Here is a 20,414-nt window from a genome sequence, read left to right as displayed (position 1 = left end):
GTCGGTAGATCTTGGACTTGTCCTACACGGTGCACACACGTGTGGGCAGAACTGTGCCAAGGGGAGTGAAAACAGCATTCTCTGAAGGAACAGGTTGGCAGTTGAGTATTTGAATTGGTCAGCAACTTTAATGAATCATAAGCCGTCTGAGCATCTATTTCCCCCCAAAAAAAACAGTTTCAAAGAAGCAGCTGTGGTCAGGCTTCTAGGGGTGGATGTATTTTTGCATTGCAAGTGTTAACTGCTGTTTGATAGTGGCACATGTGGTTTGGTTTGCATTTCCCTAAGATTTGTGGTGTTCAATATCTTTACATGTGTTTACTGGCCATCTGAATATGTCATCTTTGGAGAATTGTCTACTCAAGTTCTTGGCCCATATTTTTGTTTTTATATATGTTCTGGATATTAACTCCTTGTCTAATATATGATTTGCAAACATTTTCTCCCATTTCGTGACTTTTGTTTTAGTGTCAAAATCTTCTCTTCTGAACTTATAACTTCTTTGACTTCATTATTAATGAATGTTTCGTACACTGCACATCTACAGAACATTGCCATTCATTGTTCATAGCCAGTTTCTCAAATCTGTCAGAGAATAACTTTCTATGAGAATGGTGGGGGAAACTAGGACCTGGCCTTGTTTGGGGAGGTATAAAGGAATTGTGCATTCCATTCCCACCTGAATCTTTGGGATTTATGATGCCACAGGGTGAGCTTTGTGAGGGAAAAAAATACCCTGTAGAAAGAAGCACTGAGGGTCCTGGAAGCTCGCTCATAGAAAATCACATCTAAATCTAAGTTGACACACAGGAATCTCTCTCTAATCTGAAATATATCTAGGGAAGATTTTGGAAAACTATCTCATTGTCTAACACCTGTGTCAATAAATCCCTCCCTCTTATGCTGCCTAAATCCCTCTTCTTACAATATAAAATAACCATATAATGCCTGGGGTTTACCTAGTGCCTTTCTTCCTAAGTCCCATCATTGAATCCTTCTAATATCTCCATGTGGTAAGGATGAGTAAATATTACTATTTACACTTCATCACCTCATCTTAATTCCTTTCTCTATAAAAGAGGAATAATAATATTTACTCCTTTTTTTACCCTTTAATGGAGAAAAGAACTAAGGCAGGGAGTGATTAAGTGCATTTTCCCTGGTTCCTAAGGGAGGCGGGAGCAGAAGGCAGGAATGGAGAGGACGCAGCACCTGTGAGAGGCATCTGTGCATAGCCAGCCCTGCACCTGGTTAGCTCCTGGGCTGCTGGTAGGTGAGGCGAGGTGTCACTTTAGCGTCCCACACGTACTGGTAGAAGGGTTTCACTCTTAAGCTTCCTGTTCCGCTGTCTCCATCTTGAGGTCCTTCATAAACTTTGAACAAAGGGCTCCACTAAGTAAAGTCGTGTAGCTCAGAGGGCATGACGAGTGGGAGAGCAGCACCTGTGGCAGCCGGTGCGGATGTGGCCATGGACCTTGCAGGGATGGAAGGCAGAAGCCTCAGTGGAGCAGGGTGTCCAATCGAAGGAAACCGGAGACTCGTCCACACACTCGAAAGGAGCCTTAAACCTCAGGTCTAAGTTAATACAAAAAGAAATAGTGAAGAAATTTCTTAAGGGACACAGACATCGTTAATCAGCAGAAAAGAGGAACGTTATTATCAGTGCCATTTTAGACGAGGGCAGATCCTATGAAATGACTGACATTGAAGATGCCAGTTGATCAAGGTCATGGCTAAAGGGAGTAGAAAGTGTATATAGCTTTACACACAGTCGATCATTATTTGCAGGTTCTGTATTTTCGAGTTTGCCTACTAGTTAAAAGTGTATCCTCCAGCCCTGGCCGGTGTTGCTCAAGAGTTAGAGCATGAGCCTACACACACGGGAGGGTCACGGGTTCAATTCCCAGTCAAGGGCATGTACTTGCAGGCTCGATCCCAGGCACCTGTACATGCGGGAGGCTACCAATCCAATTGATGTGTCTCTCTCTCCCCCTCCCTTCCACTCTCTCCCAAAAAACAATGGAAAAAAAATCCTCAGGTGAGGACTAACAAAAACATTTAAAATACTTGTAACCCGCACCCCCCAAATCAATACTCTCAGCACTTTCACAGGCATGAGCAGAGTAATAAATTGAGTCATGTTCCCAATGAAGGTCAAGCAAGGTGACATTCTCCCTTCTTGTTTCAGCTCATACAGTAAATAAGTGTGCTTTTCATGATCTACTTGGTAACACATTTCTTGCATTTTTGTTAGTGATGTTGCTGTTTAAAATTGTCCCCAAATGTAGTGCTCATACACTGTCTTGTGTTCTTAAGGGCAGGAGGCTGTGATGTGCTTCATGGAGAAAGTAAGTGTTCAGTAAGCTTTGTTCAGGCATGCGGTATAGTGCTGTCGAATGTGAGTTCAATGTTAAGGAGTCAGCAGTGTACATTAAATAAGGAGTCTTTAAACAGAAATACACATAAAACAAGGTTAAGTAGAGATCGTTTTATGAAAATGTCATGATCAGTAGCTCATAGAAACCTAGCTCCATATTTTCCCTAGGAGTGAAGGTTCAGTATTTGGAATTCACTGTTCCCAATGACTTTATGGACAATGAGAGTCAGCTGTAAATGGGTATGATCTGCAGGGGCTATAGGATCAAAGGGAAATGGCTCCTGAGGGCACAGTCAGAAATGGGAGGCGTAAGTGATGGCAACTCTCACTTTGAACGACAGATTCTAAAGCCTGTAAGCTAGACAACCCCCTTATCTAGCTCAGCCCCTGTACAAGGGTTCTCCCGAAAGCATTTCCTAAAGGCTCAGAGAAATGTATAATATTTGGAAAGCCAGATCTAGCTGGTGCCGTATGTCCTGATTCACAGACTTAAATCAGAAGACATCGTATACTTGATTTATATATTTTAATAAACAACCAAAACCTCATTAAATCCATGGCATGCCTTCCAATCCAGGAGCCAGCAGATGTTTTTCCCTAAAAGGCCACGTCGAAAGTACTGTAGGTTTTGTGGGTCCTGTGATCCTTGTCACAACAACGTGGCTCTGCCCTTGTAGTCTGAAAGCAACCATGGATAATAGCTAAATGAATGAGCACGGCTGTGTCCCAGTAAAACTATTTCATACAATTTCCACGTCACAAAATATTCTTTTGATTTTTTTCCCCAACCATTTAAAAGTGCACAAAAACGTTCCTTGGGCCAGATTTGGCCTGCAGGCCATAGATTGCCAACCGATTCATTCAATGGAATCATTGAATCACAGGAGTGAACTTGGTCACCTTGGTGTCAGGGCCTTGGATCAGCAGAGGCTGCCCTTGGCCAGTGTGGCTGCCCCTGGTTGCTGCGTGTTCCTCTTCTGTTTGAGACTGACATAAGGATTTAACTGCTCAATCTTGATTAAACCTGATATTAGAGTTGGTAACTTAAAAATATGAATTGGTTTAGATTTTTACGTTGCTTGGTGTAGTGTGCTTTTGCAAGAAGGATCTAGGAAATATTGAAAACAAAATTGGGAAAAGTTCATACTTCTATATACAGTAACATGCCAATGCATTTCAAACACAACCCTTTCATTAGAATTCCTTTGTGCAGCCATGTTCTAATTATCCCTTTATCTTGAAACTCTACTTTCTTCTTCTCCATTGTGTCATTTTTCTTTGTGTTTTTCACACATACAATAGACCTTATTCACAAGAAGGCGGAGCTGCAGTCTAGAACGAGGCTTGTAATACAAGGAAACTTACAGAGTAGGAATTAAATAAATTTGAGTACAAAAAAAAATCAGAAGGGAAATGAACCCATCTTGCTTAGCACAGCATCCCAACAACATACTTTGAAGATTGAATATTCATCACTGACCAGATATCAGTGATTGGTTTTTGAATGTATTATAAAAACAGTGAAGAAGAAATTAAAATGTGACATCTCAGATAAGTAGATGCTAATGGATGGAAATGCCCTTGGTTTTTCATGAGATGTTGAGTAGCGCCCTCGTCTCAACCCAGAACCACTGCCTCAGGCAGTCTCTTTGGGAACAGGTACATTCCTGGGTTTGGCTACACTCACTGGGGTTCCCTTTACCTAGAATTTGCAGGCAGAGCTCACAGCCCAGCCCTGTTGAGTCCAGATGGCCCCTGCCCATGCAGACTGGTCCTTGGCAGAGGAGGGCAGCCTTTTTAAAATGGGGCATCAACAAAAGATTCCCCCTTCTCAATGGTGACTGTGCTATCCCGGAGCTCCCAAGCATCCTGCTAAGCTTCTCACAGCTTGTAAAGGCCTCGAATTACACTGACACACTAGCATAGCTCACCTGTTAAGCTTTGGGCTATGAAATGTCTTTTGGCGAATGTTTGAAAACTAGTCTTCTAGATATTTTTCTGATGGTAACTTCCTTTACCAAATATAATTGACATATAAAGCATGTACATTCAAGGTGTACAACATCTTGCTTTGATACAATTATATATTGCAATATGATTACCACTGTAGCATCTCTATCACATCACATAATTATCTTTTCCTTTTGGTGGTGGGAACAAGAAAGATCTAGTCTCTTAGCATCTCTAAAATTAATGATATAGTACTGTTGTCTGTAAACCTAGGACTTGTTTGCAAGGTTATAACTTCAATATCTCCCAACCCCCCTAACCCCCGGTAACTACCATTCTGCTGTTCTTATGAGTTTGGCTTTTTTGGTTCCACATATAAGTGATATTTGTCTTTTTCTGTCTGACTTCTCTCACTTACCATAATAACTTTCCAGTCCATCCATGTTGTTGCAAATGTTCTTTCTCTTAGCTGAATAGTATTCTACTGATGGACACTTAGGTTGTTTCTATGTCTTGGTTACTGTGAATAATGTAATGAACATGGTAGTGCAGATATCTCTTCAATAGCCTGTGTTCATTTCCTTTGGACACAGACCCAAGAGTGGAGTTGCTGGATCATATAGTGCTTCAATCAATTTTTAATATTATTAGGAATCTCTGTTTTCCATAATGGCTGAACCAATTTACATTCCCACCAACAGTGCACAAGGATTCTATTTCTCCACATCCTTACCAACACTTATTTCTTATCTTGATGGCAGCCATTCTAACAGGTATGAGGTGATACCACATTGTGGTTTTGACTTGCATTTCCCGGATGATTAGTAATGTTAAGCATCTCTTCATGTACCTGTTGGCTATCTGTATATCTTCTTTGGGAAAATATTCAGTTCCTCTATTTTTTAATTGGATTATTTATTAGTGAGATATATGAGTTCATTATATATTTTGAATATTAACCCCTTCACCAATATATAGTTTGCAAATATTTTCTCCCATTCTGTACATTGCCTTTTCATTATTTTATTGTTTCTTTTGCTCATAGAAGCTTTCATTTTAATGTAGTCCTACTAGTTGAATTTGCTTTTGTGCCTTACCTGGCTTTGGTATCAGGGTAATGCTGGCCTCATATAATGAGTTTTGATGTGTTCCCTTTTCTTCAGTTTTTTGGAAGAGTTTGAAAAGGATTGATGTTAATTATTCTTTAAATATTTAGAATTCACCAGTGAAGCCCCTGGTCCTAGGGTTGTTAATATAGATTTGAATCTTCTTATTCATTATTGGTCTGTTCAGATTTTCTATTTTTTCCTGATTAGGTCTTGGCATGTTGGTATATTTTATTTAATTCTTTATTATTAAAAGTATTACACAAGTCTCCTTTTTCCCCCATTGACCTCTCCCCAGCTGCCCCAAACCCAGTCTGTGTCCATTGGTTATGCTCATATGCATGCATACAAGTCCTTTAGTTGATCTCTTACCCCCTCACCCCTCACCTTCCCTCATAGGTTGGACAGTCTGTTCGATGCTTCAATGACTCTGGTTCTATTTTTGCTCATCAGTTTATGTTGTTCATTAGGAATTTATCCATTTCGTATAAGTTATCCAATTTGTTAGCTTACTATTCATAGTCTCTTATGATCCTTTGCATTTCTATAGTATCAGTTGCAATGTCTCCTTTTTCATTTCTGATTTTATTTATGTCTTTTTTTTTTCATGGTCTAGCCAAAGATTTGCTTTTTCCTGGTATCTATTTATTTTGTTCCCACTCCGTTCTTTGTTATTTCTTTCCTTCTACTAACTTTAGGCTTAATTTGTTGTTCTTTTTCGAGTTCTGAAGGTGTAAAGTTAGGTTATTTGAGACCTTTCTATTTCTTAATATATGCACTTATCACTATAAAATTCCCTCTCAGAACTGCTTTTGCAGCATCCCATAGGTTTTGGTATGTTGTGTTTTCATTTGTTTTGAGATGGTTTATTTTCCTTTAGATGTCTTCTTTGACCAACTGATTGTTCAGAAGTATGTTTAATTTCCACATGTATGTAGATTTTCCAGCTTTCCTCCTGTTGGTTTCTAGTTTCATACCATTGTGGCCAGAAAAGATGTTTTCTGTAGTTTACATCTTTTTTAATTTTTACTAAGACTTGTTTTAGGTGTATGTTCTGTCATGGAGAATGTTCTGATGTACTTGAGAAGAATGTGTATTCTGCTCCTGTTGGGTTGGAATGTTCTATACATATCTGTTAGGTCCAGTTGGACTAATGTATGGTCCGATGTCTCCTTGTAGATGTGCTGTCTGGATGAAAGTGAGGTATTAAAGTCCCCAACTAATACTATATCGTCTGTTTCTCCCAGTTCTGTTACATATGATTGCTTTGAATTCATTTTCTTGATGAATTGCCCCCTTTACTATTATATACTGACCTTGTCTCTTATTACCATTTTTGGATTAAAGTTTGTCTGAGTATATTTACCTCACCTTCCATGGAATGTCTTGTTCCGTTCCTTCACTTGGAGCCTATGGATGTCCTTAAAGCCAAAGTGAGTCTCTTGTAGGCAACATATACTTGTAGTTTTGGTTCTTGCTTTTTTTTAAAAAAATCACCCAGCAGCTCTCTGCCTTTCAATTGGTATATTCAATCCATTTAGATCTAGAGATGTTAGTGATATGTAAGGACTTACAAAAGCCATCTTATTGTGTTCTGGTTGTTTTGCATTTGCATTATTTCTTTTCCCTCCATGTAAGCCTGTCTTTGTAAGTTGTTGTCTTTCTGTGGTGGTATGCTCTGTTTCCGTTTTCTTTATCTTCTGTGCATCTACTCTAGGTTTTGGCTTTGTGGTTACATAAGACATCTCATGGATTAAACTTAAGCTGAGAGCAATTTAAGTTCAATCATCTATGAAAGCTTTACCCTTTTATATCTTTGATGTCATTATTTACCTCTTTATGTGTTTAGCAAATTATAGTAGCTGTGACTATTTTTAATGCTCTTTTCCTTTGAAATCTGTATTGTAGTTAAGTGGGTAACACACATCCTATTACAGAATTTGGGGTTTCTGTTTATTTACCTTTACCAGTGTGTTGCATACTTTCATATGTTTCCATGTCACTGATTAGCATCTGTGCATTTCAGCTTGAATGTCTTGAAAGGCAGGTCTAGTGGTGATGAATTGTCTCAGCTTTTGTTTTTCTAGGAAGGTTATTTCTCTTTGATAGCTGAAGGATAATTTTGCCGGATATAGTATACTTGCTGGCATTTTTTCTTTCAACACTTGGAATATCTAACTCCACTCTCTCCTGGTCTGCAGGGTTTCTGCCAAGTTCCAATGATAGCTCAACTGGGATGCCTTTGTAGGTTATAATATTTTTCCCCAGGTTCCTTTTAGGGTTCTTTCATCTTAAATTTTGACAGTTTCATTACAATATGTTTTGGACAAGCTTTCTGTGCATTGATATAATAGGGTGTTCAGATTACTTCCCAAGTTGGGTTAGTTCTTTCAAGAAGACGACAAAGGGATATATTCTATTCCTTGTTGTTTTGATGAAATCCCACAGGCCATGTAGACTTTCTTCACTCTTATTATCTTTTCTTTGTTCTCCTCTAGTAGGTTAATTCACAATTCCTGTCCTCTAACTCACTTAATCTGTGCTCTACCCTTCTATATATGCTATTGCATTTTTTCATTTCATTCACTGAGTTCTTCGGCAACATAACTTCTACTTGGTTCTTTTTCATTATTTCATTGACTTGTCTTTGAGCTTTCTTGTAGTTCCTTGAGTTTCTTAAAAACAGGGATTTTGAATTCTTTATCAGCAAGATCACAAAATGCTGTGCCTTTGAACTGAGATGGTAGAGGGTTATTACCTTTCAGTGGTGAGATTTCCTTGATTTTGAATGATGTTTGTAGTTTTGCATTGCTGCCTTCTCATTGGAAGTAGCAGACACCGCCTTGAATATTCTGTTCATTGGTGCAGGTTTAGGGGGGTTTCTGCCTTTGTATGTTACTCTGGTCTTGCTCCCTCTTGTGGCCTAATTCTTAAGCTTTTATGCCTCTGGTTCTTACCACTCACCAGACTGCTGGCAAGAAATCTCTTTTGTTTCTATAGGTGGTGCTATAGCTCAAGTTTGTGGTTTCTCTCTTCCCCACCAGTGGTTCTCAACCTTCCTAATGCCTCGACCCTTTAATACAGTTCCTCATGTTGTGGTGACCCCAACCATAAAATTATTTTCGTTGCTACTTCATAACTGTAATTTTGCTACTGTTATGAATCGTAATGTAAATATCTGATATGCAGGATGTATTTTCATTGTTCGCGACCCACAGATTGAGAACCGCTGCAATCCTGGTCAGTTTTCTGAGGGCCCTCCCTACTGGATCTTGTTCTTGCCTCCACACTTAGAAGTGGACACAGAGTGGGGGGAAGTGTGGACTTAAAGCATCAGGTGCGCCTGCAGAAACAAAGGGGTCCCCCAGGTGTGGTGCTCCCAGAGGTTCCTCGGTAGACTTTCTGCTGAGCAGTCAGCAGGAGCCTTGTCCCAGTAATGCCTTTCGATGCTTCTTTCCCAGTCTCCTTCCTCCTCCTAGTCATGGAGTTCCCGCCTCAGAGAAAGTGGCTTCTCCAGCGCTCCATTGGGCAGCTATGGGAGGTGCCGCCGCCACCACTGATAGTTCATCCAGTGCATTGTGGCTGGGGGCTTGCTGGTAAAGTTCTTGCTGTCTCTGCTGCATTTAAATTCCTTTGATTTTTGCTCTGATGGAATGCTGGCATTTCCCCTGGGGAAGGCTAGATAGACCTCTGCAGTTTCTCCTTGGGTATCTGCCCAAGCCAGCACTCTCCAAGTTCACTGCTCTGCTGGGTGTACAGGTGGCAGGACGCTTCCGTGTCCTGGGCATAGTGCTGCATCCCACAGCTGTTTGTTGAATTGTGGGGGACAAACAGGGTGAACCATCTTATGCCACTGTTACTCCTAATGGTATCTTTTAATCCTTTTTTACTTGGTCACATCTAGGAGGCCTTCAGCTCCTAAGCACAGCCTCCAGGAGCATAGAGCAGGGTGAGCTGGGTTTGCAAAGGGATCCACAAGTGAAGGCTGGCAGCACCAGCCAGACTGAAGCAGGTTAACTCGCCTGTGCTGTGTGGAGGTCGGGCATTTTGAATGAAGCCCTAGCTCCTTTATAATCACTGCAGGACACTTTCCAGTGTTCACACCTATCATGGTATGGGAACACCTGGAATATGTAACTACTGACCATTTCTCTTCCTGTGACAGTATTGAGTCGAAGTTCTGTATCTGCCCCTAACCCCATCTTATAGCTGCCTAAAATTCTGATCATTGAAAACAAAGCTTCAAACCTCCCCCCAAGGCTTATTTCAAGCAAAAAAAGCTTGATCCTAATCAACTGAAAGCTCTGGAGTCAGCAGATAACTTGGGAGAAGGGCGCACACTATTGAAAACAGGCGGGACCTGCTTCATGGAGGCAGTTATCCGCCAGGTGCTCGTCCCCGCCCAGTGGTTCTGTAACCTTAGAGCAGCAGCGCCAGGCCCACCTGTAGGGCACCAAGAGCCCAAGCGTGGGCGACCGCTCAGGGGAGAGCCTGGGAGAAAGGCACTGGTAGAGGCCACCAAAGGCCCTCGGTCTCACTCTGACCTTGCCGGCTCATCTGCCTCTGGCAGCTGTGGCCTAGCGGACGGAGAAATGCTGAGCATCGAGCTAAACTTCTGTGATCCCAGCAGATGCATTTTGTACAGAATGAAAAGTCACTGCACAAGACTTTCTCTTTTTCCTAATAATGCAGGATTCTTAATACTGATTGTAATTAGGGTTCTTGCCGCTCCATCTAGGCTGGTGTCACCAGGAAAGGCCAGTGGGAATCAATAACGAGACGGCTGGCCTGTTTGTCTCACTGCAATTAAGGCGTTCGTGCTGACAGGCGGCAGGGCAGAGCTTTTGTCCTTGTAGCCATGACGTTCCTTGGACCCCAGTCCCTCTAACTGCAGGGGTGGGGTGCATACAACCTCACATTAAAACCCAACATAAACAAGTCGAAGGGCATCGGACTGACGGGAAAAGATGGAAGGGGGTAGCTTCATAGATCAAGTTTTGCATTCTTTACTCAGGCTGCTAAAATGAAGATGCCCAATTACATTAGCCTGGTTTTGTTTTTGTTCATTGATTAAGACCGACAACAGGCTGTTCTGAAAAAAAATACTGGGCACTTACAGTCAGAGAAAGGCAGGAGCCAGAGCTAGCAGGAGGGCCTCTCCCAGGTGCTGTGTGGCTGCATCAGTACTTCCTGTCTTCAAGGAGCTTGCAGGCCACTTGAGGAGCTGCAAATGTGCAAAGTTACACCAGTAGGAGGTAGAAACCACAGGATAGAAGAGGAGGGGTGTCACCTGGCTCTAATGTCAAGTAAATCACAAAGACAAAACATGGCATCTGTGAGTTCAGAGGAGAGCAAGGGTCCTCAGGCCAAGGTTCCAGGTCTCCGGGGGTGGGAGGTGACTGCAGGGAGTGGGGTCCTGTGAAAGGAAGAGCCTGGGAAACCTGCAGAAAAAGCCAAAACTCCTATCATTTGAAGAGACACTTTGGGAAAATCATTCCCTGCATTCCATGCTAATTGAGTGTCCAAGAAAACTTCTGGACTATCCCTGCAGGGCTGTGCGTGCCATGGACCTGGAGTGATTCAGTTCTAAAGGCCTGTGAGAAGTCTGGCTTTCCTCCCACGACACACACCAGACTGGGCGAGGCCCGAGGCTCCCTGCTCTGCCCTGGTGGTTTGGGGTGTAAGTAGAAACTACCTGTGGTGGTTTAGTGACGCACAGCCACCTTGCAGGGTCTGACTACAGCCTGGCCTCATGCTGCCAACTCTCTGATCTTGGGAGAGTGTGCAGTGATGACATGTGCATTGTACCTGTTTGGTTTTCTGGCTCCTCCGGGCAGGGGCCCACCTGCTGTGTTCCTCTGCATGCGCCGCTCATTGCTCCAGGGTGACACCTAGGAGACAGCGTGAGGGTTAGACACTGTGCCTGCCGTGACACAGCAGTTTGGTGCACAAACAGCATCCATTCTGGCTGGTCAATGTCCCTGCCACCCAGTTCTCAGGGCCTAGTTCCCCCTCCTCACGCTCTGACCTCCTGCAGCCACACCTTCCAGGAGGGCTGGAGACCTCGTACTGTAGCACCGCCAGCCCCCCACCCCCAGCATCTGCAGAGGGTCAGGAATGTTCTCACCCAGTGACTGGGAGCACATGCCTTTGATTGTCACAGGTGATTCCTGACCTGCAAAGGTCTTCAGCCTTGTCCCAGGGCCCAGTGGTCATCCAAAGCAGCCACCCTGAGAGCGTGTGGTGGTGACAGGGCCGTCTCCCCCGGGTGTGCACAGGGCCTGATGCCTCGCCTGGAGCTGCCCAGGCCACCCCTCCCTCTGCACTCACTGTAAACAGAGGTGGGCAGAAATGGCAGCCCCGGGTTCAGGTGCATGGTTAGGGAGTAGTGACCGGGGCCCTTGTCCCCAGCCAACCTGCGAGAAAAAACAGCTGAGCCTCAGGCCTGTCCCTTCTGGGTTCCTCAGCATCTCCTAGGTGATGCTCGGTGCTGGGAATGCAGGTGTCACAGTCAGGGACAGAGGCGCTGAGAAGGCCGGGCCCTGTCCCCATTAGCAGTGGCAGGGGCGCTCTGTGCACACTGCCTCGTGGTGAGCACTGATTTATTCTGCCTGCGTCTGAGTGTGTGTGATCGGCACTGCTCTCGCTTGTTTCAGATGTCAGTAGGTCTGTGCAGAGCTTCCCCTGTTCCAAACCCCCGAGGGACCCCCCACTGAAAGGTGTGGCACCATGTGGGGAGAGTGAGGCCATAGGTGGCTTTCAGCTCTCACAACCACTGGCCCGCCACCTAAATTAGGAAACTCGCCATCCCGATTCTAGTTTAAGAATCTTTTTTCTGGAAAAGCAGAAAACAAAGCCCTCCTGCCCTTCACTTTATAGAAGGGGGACCAAGTTCCATAAAGATGACTCAGCAGGTTTGGTAAACTGTCCATAGAGGAAAATGATGGAAGGAGCTTGGGACCAGTAGGAGGGCAGCATGAAAGAGGCTCCGCCCTAGCAGAGCATCCTGGCCTCGTGATTGAGAGTAGGCACCCTAGAAAGCAGGTGCTCTCCTCACCTTCATTTTACAGATCTGGAAACTGGCACCACATTCACAAAGCAAGCATGTGCGTGAACTTGCCCTGAGCGGACGGGGACAGAGGCTGGTGCTGTTTCCCAGCTTCTCTGGCCCCCACGCCCAGTGGCTGCAGATCACGTACCACATGTCACAGTGTTTGGAACCTGCCTAGGGAACAACATTCTGCAGCCACCAACAGAGCCGGTATCTTTCCGAATGAGATTTTCTTGATTTCTGGTTTGTAATGAAGGCCTTTGCCACACAGTTATTTACTATCCCACGCAATGAAAGCTCGCCATTCGAGTTTTAAAAAACCTGAGGGAAAATGACAGATGTGTTTTCATAAGAATCGCTTTTCTGACTGATTATTATTGCCTGCTTTACCACAGAGGGAAATGACCAAAAGTCTAGTTAACTAAAAAAAATCATAACGTGTATATTGTGATGTGAAATGATATTCCTAGTGAATAGAAGAGCAACCGAGAATGCTGTACTGCATTTGTGGTTATTGTTTCCTTACCTCACAAAAGTGGTTCAGATCCAGGAGGCTGAGAAGGTCCTTGGGTGACAGAGGAGGGAAATGGCTGGATGGGCGAGGGGACTCAAAGTTGTCCTTGATGCTTTTACTCGTCTCTTAAAATCCCCCTGCAGTGGAGCATAGATGACAGTGGACGGCTGCATGCAGATGCCCTCACACTGCACAGCTGTGAGAAAGAGAGAATTCCTCCATGTGTGACCATATGGACGGACCGTGAGGGCAGGCATTATACTAAGTGAGATAATCCAGAGGGAGAAAGACAAATACTGTATAATCTCACTTTCCTGTAGAATCTAAAAAAGCCAAACTCATAGAAACAGAGTAGGACAGTGGTTACCAGGGGGAAATGTTGGTCAAAGCAGACAAATTTCTAGTCATCAGAGGAGTACGTTCTGGGGATTTAATGTACAGCATGGTGATTATAGCTAATCATACAGTATATCTTAAGTACTTACACCACAAAAGAAATGGTAATTATGTGACATGATGCAGGTGTTAGCTAATCATTTTGCAATATATAAGTGTATCACATCAACCCATGGTACAGCTTAAACTTGTATAATGTTCTATGCCAAGTATAACACTGCAGATCTCAAAAGCTGGGGGAAAATGAAAAAGTAACTGAGAAGTCTGAGTCTGCCACCAGCTAAGGGCCTGAAGGAGGGAGGCCCGAGGGTGGGGGAGCAGGGGAAGGATGAGAGGAGCTCTGCCTTGTCCCTCACTGTCCTGGGCACCTGCCCCTCCAACCCCAGCCTACCTTACAGTCTTGGGATGGCCCATCACCCAAGGATACGTGCTCATGCTGGCCCCACCCAATTCACACGTAACAATCTGAGGACAGCAATTCAGTGATCCAGCCACTATGAACTTGGTTACTGATCCTGTTGCCACTGATACATTTAATCCTGAGCAGTTACACAGCTCTTGGCTGAATTTGTTTTGCATGAAGGCATATTACGTGCCCGGTGACATGAGCACCCTCCTTCCTCCCCCAGGGCAGGTGACTTACTAAATTCATCAGGCAGCATCACAGACAGGATTTCCTGGCTGGATTTCAGAACGTTGCTCTGAGAATTTACACAAGTTGTAAATGCAGAGCGCTGCAGGGACAGGGATGGAAATCTGACCTCTGTGTCACGTCCCCTCTCTGTCTGTGTTGCAGCTGGTGAGTGACTTGCTGGAATTTTGCTTCTATACCTTCCGAGAGTCCCAGGCCCTGAAGGTGGAGTTCCCCGCGATGCTGGTGGAGATCATCAGCGACCAGTTGCCGAAGGTGGAATCCGGGAACGCCAAGCCGCTTTACTTTCACAGGAAGTGACGGACTCATCGTAGCAGAAGAACTTTGCCTTAAGTTCCCCTGTGTTGTTCCATACCCATGAAGGACCCAAGAAATCATATTTTTAGCAGGTGATGATTGAGTCATACTCGTTCAGCAGTTTCTGGAGTTTAAGGTCATGTTAAAGGTTTGGGGCCGGGTTAGAAGTTAGACGTGGACTTGGCAAGACCCGAACAGTCTAAACTCTAAAGGACTCTCCCCTCTCCAGTCCCCAGCGCTTAGAAACACGTTCCTCTGGATGAAAAGCCATATGTAGTCAATAACTCTGATTTTGATACTTTAACAGATGGAAGTTTTAACTATGCCATGTAGTTTCTGGTATCAGCCGCTTGTTTTAAAAGGGTTCAAGGACTAATGAACTTTTTAAAGCTTACCCTTGGTTTGCACATAAAACGTATAGGCTATATGGGGCATTAATATTCTTTTGTTATTTAAAAAAACAACAAAAAAAGAAAAAACCTATACAGACTCCCGTTGTGTAATAACAGAGCACGCAGCGTGGGAGAGCGCCCCCCTCTGGCTCGCACTCGCCCATGTTCCTCCGCATCACTGGCGTTCCTCCCCCTTCAGCGTCCATTGGTTAATTAGAATGGATAAGATGTTAAAAACAAATGCCTCTGTTTCAGTTTCTAGTATCTATTGTGTTGGCTTTACAGATAATTTTTTGCAGTCTTTTGCTGTGCTGTACATTACTGTATGTATAAATTGTGAAGGACCTGAGTTATATATGGTATAAGGAACTTTTGTAAATGAGAAAAAAAAAGATACAAAAAAAAAAACTTCAATGGTTAATAGGAAGAATGGGAAAGTATTTTTGAAAGAATTCTATTTTGCTGGAGACTATTTAAGTACTATCTTTGTCTAAACAAGGTAAAAATTTCTTTTTGTAAAGTGAGATGCTCTGCATGCCTAATGAACCGTTTACAGTGTATTTAAGAAAGGGAGAGCTGTGCCTTTTTTAGCTTCACATCTGATTTACCATTTCCCAGTCTCTGTTGTAAATAGCCACACTGAGACCTCTTCCGTTGTCCTTAAGCCTTTCTACTTTGTCTGCCTTTGTTTTGTCTTTGGTCTCCCGCGGGGGTGCTCGTGGGGCGTGAGCATGTTTTCCGGCAACGGGCTGTGGTGTCCAGAGGGCCTTGAAGACGTCACTTGACACACGTGGGAGCCGGTCCGGAGCGAGGCTTTAGCACCGCCGCTCCTGATCCTCGGTCCTCAGGCAGCAGAACCAGCCACAGGCGAGGAGAGCCCGTGAAAACACAAGGGCTCAGCGAGCATAGTCCCATCCCATTTTAGAGAAATGCATCTTCTCCCGTGGGGATGAGAATCCCATGCCCTCGCTACACCTGTGAAAGGTGACATGTTCACGACTGGTCTTGGGAAGGGGGTTCGCTCTCCTGGCACCGGTCATGGGAACACGCAGGTTTTGCAGGACACACTGAGAAGATGCACACGGGCATGGTCAGAGCAGCGTGGAGACCGCATCATCATTAGAGGGTTTTTAGATTTTTAAAAGGTAGGTTTTAACAATAAATTTTATACATAAACAGTTTTGGGGGGAAAACTACAGATCATATAAGCAAGACAGTGGCACTAAAATTTGTAATTCATTCATCCGTTTGACACTGATGCAGTTTACGGCTTTTCTCTTTCCCCAAATCACAAACATCTCTTTGGGGACACTTAGCAATATGATTGCACTAAATAAGCTACTTTGAATAGAGGCCAAATCAATCTTTAAAAGTGATGATAATCATCAGGTACTCAGTGAAATCACATTATTTTCCAAAACCTACAAGCGGTAGCTGGAGAAGCCCACGGCCAGGAGAAGGCAGCGTCGGATCCACACTTTTCTCCAGGGTTCACTGTGCAGGCAACATTACCTTGTCTTTCCAAAGACACCTGCCTTATGCAAGGGGAAGCCTGTGAAAGTGCACTCGGAGGGAGTTTTTCTTACATAATTTGCAATTTCGGGAATTTAATTTATAGGCAGATCTTTAGATACAGCCAACTTACTTACATGCACAGCAATATGAATGCCACACTTGGAAGAGGATAGATGCACAGCATGCAGACTTGGAGTTTCCAGAAAAGAAACGGCTTACGAGAGCAGCTTTCAGCTCAGACTTACTTTTTACGCAGTCAGAATTTCGACGTAACCAGGTTTGGGATGGAGGTGGTCTGCATTGGCTTCTCGTATTAATGATGGTCCTGGCTGTTTGTGTGTCTCCGGGTAACTTTGCTTGGTTCAACAGCAAAGCCATATTCTAAATTCACTGCTGAATGCCTGTCCCGATCCAAATGGTCTGTCTGCTCTTATTTTTGTACCATATTGCTCTTAAGAATCTCGGTTTGGTACAATTCATAATTCACCAGAACTTCTTCATATAATTAAAAAGAAAACACACTAAATTAGTTTAAAATGAAGCAATTTATATCTTTATGCAAAAACATATGTCTGTCTTTGCAAAGGACTGTAAGCAGATTACAATAAATCCTTTACTTTAATCACCTGTTGTTTGGGAAACAGTTCATTTGAATGTCTATAGGAACACCTGGATTTTGTGTCCTCCTAAACCTTGATTACATGTGCTTCTGCCTACATCCAACATGGAGTATCAGGTTTTTGGTTTTTACCCACCATGTTAGAGACCTGTGTTAGCCACATGTTAATTATACTCTTTGGGGACTGGTTAGATGCCTTGTTTCTTAATATTTGGCCCACTAAAATACCCTATAAAAGTATGATAACTGCTAGCCACTGTATGTGCACATTGCCTCGTTTATCTTGACAACTATATGTAAGCCTGTTCATTCTAGAGACTCACATGAGTAGACCAGATGCCCCATCTGACTCAGATGTCTTCCTCCAGTCATCCTGGGCTGTCAAGAGGCTCAGGTCCCCACCAGCCATGATGTTTCTCACACTTCTTACAGACTCCCTCAATTCTGCTCATTAATATGAAACACAAAAGAGCAGTAAGCAATTACCAGCTCCTTTTAAAACTAGAAAACATTTTCTTCCCCACAAGATAAATTCAAGCATAGCCATGCTCGGCTTAATGACGGGGATACGTCTGAGAACTGCATTATCATGCAGTGTCATTATTGTGGGGACATAATAGCACTCACACAGACCTAGACGCTGTAGCCTACTACACACCCAAGCCTATCGCTCCTGGGCTACAAACCTGTACAGCATGTTACTGTACTGAATACAATGGATCATTGCAACACAGTGTTAAGTATTTGTGTATCTAAACATAGAAAGGGTGCAGTAAAAATACCGTCGAAAAGTTGAAGAAAATATTACATTCATACAGGCCACTTACCATGAATGGAGCTTGCAGGACTGGATGATGCTCTGGGCGAGTCAGTGCGTGGGTGGTGAGGGAATGGGAAGGTCTTTGACGTTACTGTATATGCTGTAGATTTTATAAATGCTGTACACTGAAGTTACACTAACTTTATAAAACCTGAGGTTAAATCAAGCATAAGAGAAAATGATGCAATCAAGAGAGAACAGTAAACACGAGATATGTAACAGCATGCTGTTTTACAGCAAACAATTTATATGTAGAAAGAGTACACTCTCCAATAATGATAAAAATTAAAGTAAATGCATCAACCGGTAAGAAAGACATTTATTGTCAAGTAGCATGTACTGTACATAACCGCCAGTGCTGCTCTGTTACACTACTGACAGGTTTGTGTACACCAGCATCACCACAAGCAAGTGAATAATGCATAACACAATAATGTTACCATGGCTACAATGTCACTGGTGGTAGGAATTTTTCAGCTCCATTATAATTGTAGAAACCACGGTCATTTATGTGGTCTGCCATTGACCGAGAGGTCATGTAACTGGTCATCATTCAAACCATTTGCTTTGAGAAAGATTAGACTATTTGAGAGTTAAATAAATTCAACTTCACTTAAACACAGTAGATATTTTTCTGTAACACCTCACAATCATTAAACACAACACTAGAAAAAATTCATTTAAAAGACTAAAGTATATACAAACTTGTAAAGTATCTATAATTGAAGGTAATTTTATATATTAAAATTTATGGAACTTGACATATTAAGGAGTAGGGCTTTTCACAGAGAACCCATAACTTTAAACAAAAGCCATCTTAGGCTGTGAGCCCACCAAAGCTAGCAAGAGGCCACCCCAGTTGGCACCCATGAAAAGAGTGGGTGCCCTTTCTGAATAAAGCAGGCTCAGTCTTAGGTCAAGTATGACCATATTTCTAAGAATTTCTAAGAGTGCTCTCAGGCCCAGAGAATCCAGCTGCACATCTAGGAATCAGCTAAGAACTAAGACCGCCCCTGTGACAGCCACCACTGTGGGCCAGAGCAGTGGGAATCTGCATCATGATGCATATGCAGTTAGGGGCTGGTTTGCTCTCCTATGTTGAATACCCCTCAGGCAAGTAGACAACAGTGTCCTTTTATGTTAAAGTCAGGTCTAACATACTTCTTGATAAACCACAAGTGTACACAGACCAAAAGGACTTCATTATAAGTATCTCTGACAATTTAATTTCAAGTCATCCAATTGCCAATGCTGCATTTTTCTTGGAAATAAAACAGTGGCTTCCCAAACTGGGTAAGAGGAGATTAAGATATGATCTGAATGATCAGCATGGATCAAGACTGTACCCGATGCAAAGTAAACCATGGGGCAGAGTAGCAGGTAGTTAGCTGCAACCACCCCCCCCCCACACACACACACACACAAATAATTAGTGGTTTACATTAATCACCATGGATGATTTCTCATGACTTTGAGTCAGCCAGGAGGGTTCTGCTGATGTGGGCCAGGCGGGGCTGAGTCAGGCTCATTTATGGACCTTGGGCAGCCAGCCTCTCCTGTGGGTCTAGGATGGTTTTGCTCCATGTGACGGCCTCATCCTCCAGTGGGCTAGCCTGTGCGTATTTTCATGGTGGAAGAAAGGCTCTAAGAAAGACAAGGGAAGGTCTAACTGTTTTCAAGCCTTGGATGGCATCAAGTTTGCTCCTGTCTCACTGGCTAAAGCAAGTGACAAGGCCAAGCTTAGAGTCTGCATGGGAGGGCCCCACAAAAAGGGCCTGGGCAAGGGAGGAGTGAAATTGGGGTCATTAAATCCATCTGCCACTAGCAATTACTCAGATATTTTCTTCATAGGATTTATGTTGCCAAGACAGTGGTTTCCAACTTTTCATGGTTTAACAAACCCATTTCTTTGGATCTCTATGCCCTGGGCCCGCCTGTCCAGAGAGATCATGGCTCCCTCATGACTGAAAACGCGTGACTGGATCAGGCCACGTTCCTCCCACTCTGCTTGTTTCGCCTACAGTGTTTCTTCCGAAGCTAAACCCTCTGAGGAAGGACAAATCCATATACTGACTCATGGCACTGAGCTGCCCCCATGCCTCTACTGCCCGAGTCCAAAGTGCAGGTGTCCTGTTTGGGGCAAAAGCAGAAGTCTGCCCTCCAATCGAGTTGATCTTCTGATAGGAAAGAATTCTCCAAGGTCTTCTTCCAACCAGGAGACTGAGATATTTTTAGCCAGGCACGAAAGCACTGGGACAATGGGCCAGCTTACCCTGGGGTAGCAACAAATGACTGCCCAGGCCGGTCAAGGGAAAAAGAGTGACAAGCCTCTGAGAAGACATATGCAGAGGTAGGAACAGGACAGCCGCTTGAGGATGCTCTCCTGGAATAGCATCCTCCTACGGGGGTGGGGGTGTGAGGAAGAGAAAGTCATGTGGCTGAGGAAGGTTCAGAAAGTCATGGGAAACATCTGGCTGAGGAAAGGGTGACCATGGTTGCCTCTGGACTTGGGAGAACCAGGAAGAAGATGAGAAGGTGCCCAGCACTAAGGTGAAGGGGGAGCCCAGGAAAGGCCAAACTCTGCTGGGCAGAGGGAAAGAGCAGGGAATGGCCATTGGAGAAGGGACACTGGAGAGAAGCGGGGAGGGGAGAAGAAGGGGGACCGACTAACCCCCACCAGCACTGCACCCCGCCTCCTCCCATCTTCTCCACTTACTAACCGGAC

At 43.9% G+C, this 20,414-nt stretch overlaps 1 protein-coding gene and 1 long non-coding RNA gene across 8 annotated transcripts in view; one reads left to right on the top strand and one right to left on the bottom strand.

The window, feature by feature from the left end:
• NR3C2 (nuclear receptor subfamily 3 group C member 2) overlaps positions 1-17,606 on the top strand; it is a 293,590-nt gene extending 275,984 nt beyond the window's left edge. For all 7 annotated transcript variants that reach the window (XM_070415289.1, XM_070415290.1, XM_070415286.1 and 4 more), the window contains one exon: positions 14,191-17,606. In XM_070415289.1, coding sequence (XP_070271390.1) covers positions 14,191-14,346 — 156 coding nt within the window. In that variant the 3' untranslated portion in view covers positions 14,347-17,606. The remainder of the gene's footprint in view (positions 1-14,190) is intronic.
• Positions 1,149-11,308, bottom strand: LOC139010612 (uncharacterized). The gene is made up of 3 exons (XR_011471547.1): positions 11,242-11,308; positions 10,551-10,657; positions 1,149-1,575 (listed from the first exon to the last, which is right to left on the bottom strand). It is a non-coding gene; the product is annotated as an uncharacterized lncRNA (long non-coding RNA).
• Positions 17,607-20,414: the final 2,808 nt, after the last annotated feature.

The sequence above is a fragment of the Myotis yumanensis genome, unplaced genomic scaffold (assembly GCF_028538775.1).
Source record: "Myotis yumanensis isolate MYYU_CA2020_CCGP unplaced genomic scaffold, mMyoYum1.0.hap1 SCAF_5, whole genome shotgun sequence".
Classification (NCBI taxonomy): domain Eukaryota; kingdom Metazoa; phylum Chordata; class Mammalia; order Chiroptera; family Vespertilionidae; genus Myotis; species Myotis yumanensis.
Note: the sequence above shows the minus strand (reverse complement) of the source record. Positions and strands in the feature narration are given on the sequence as shown.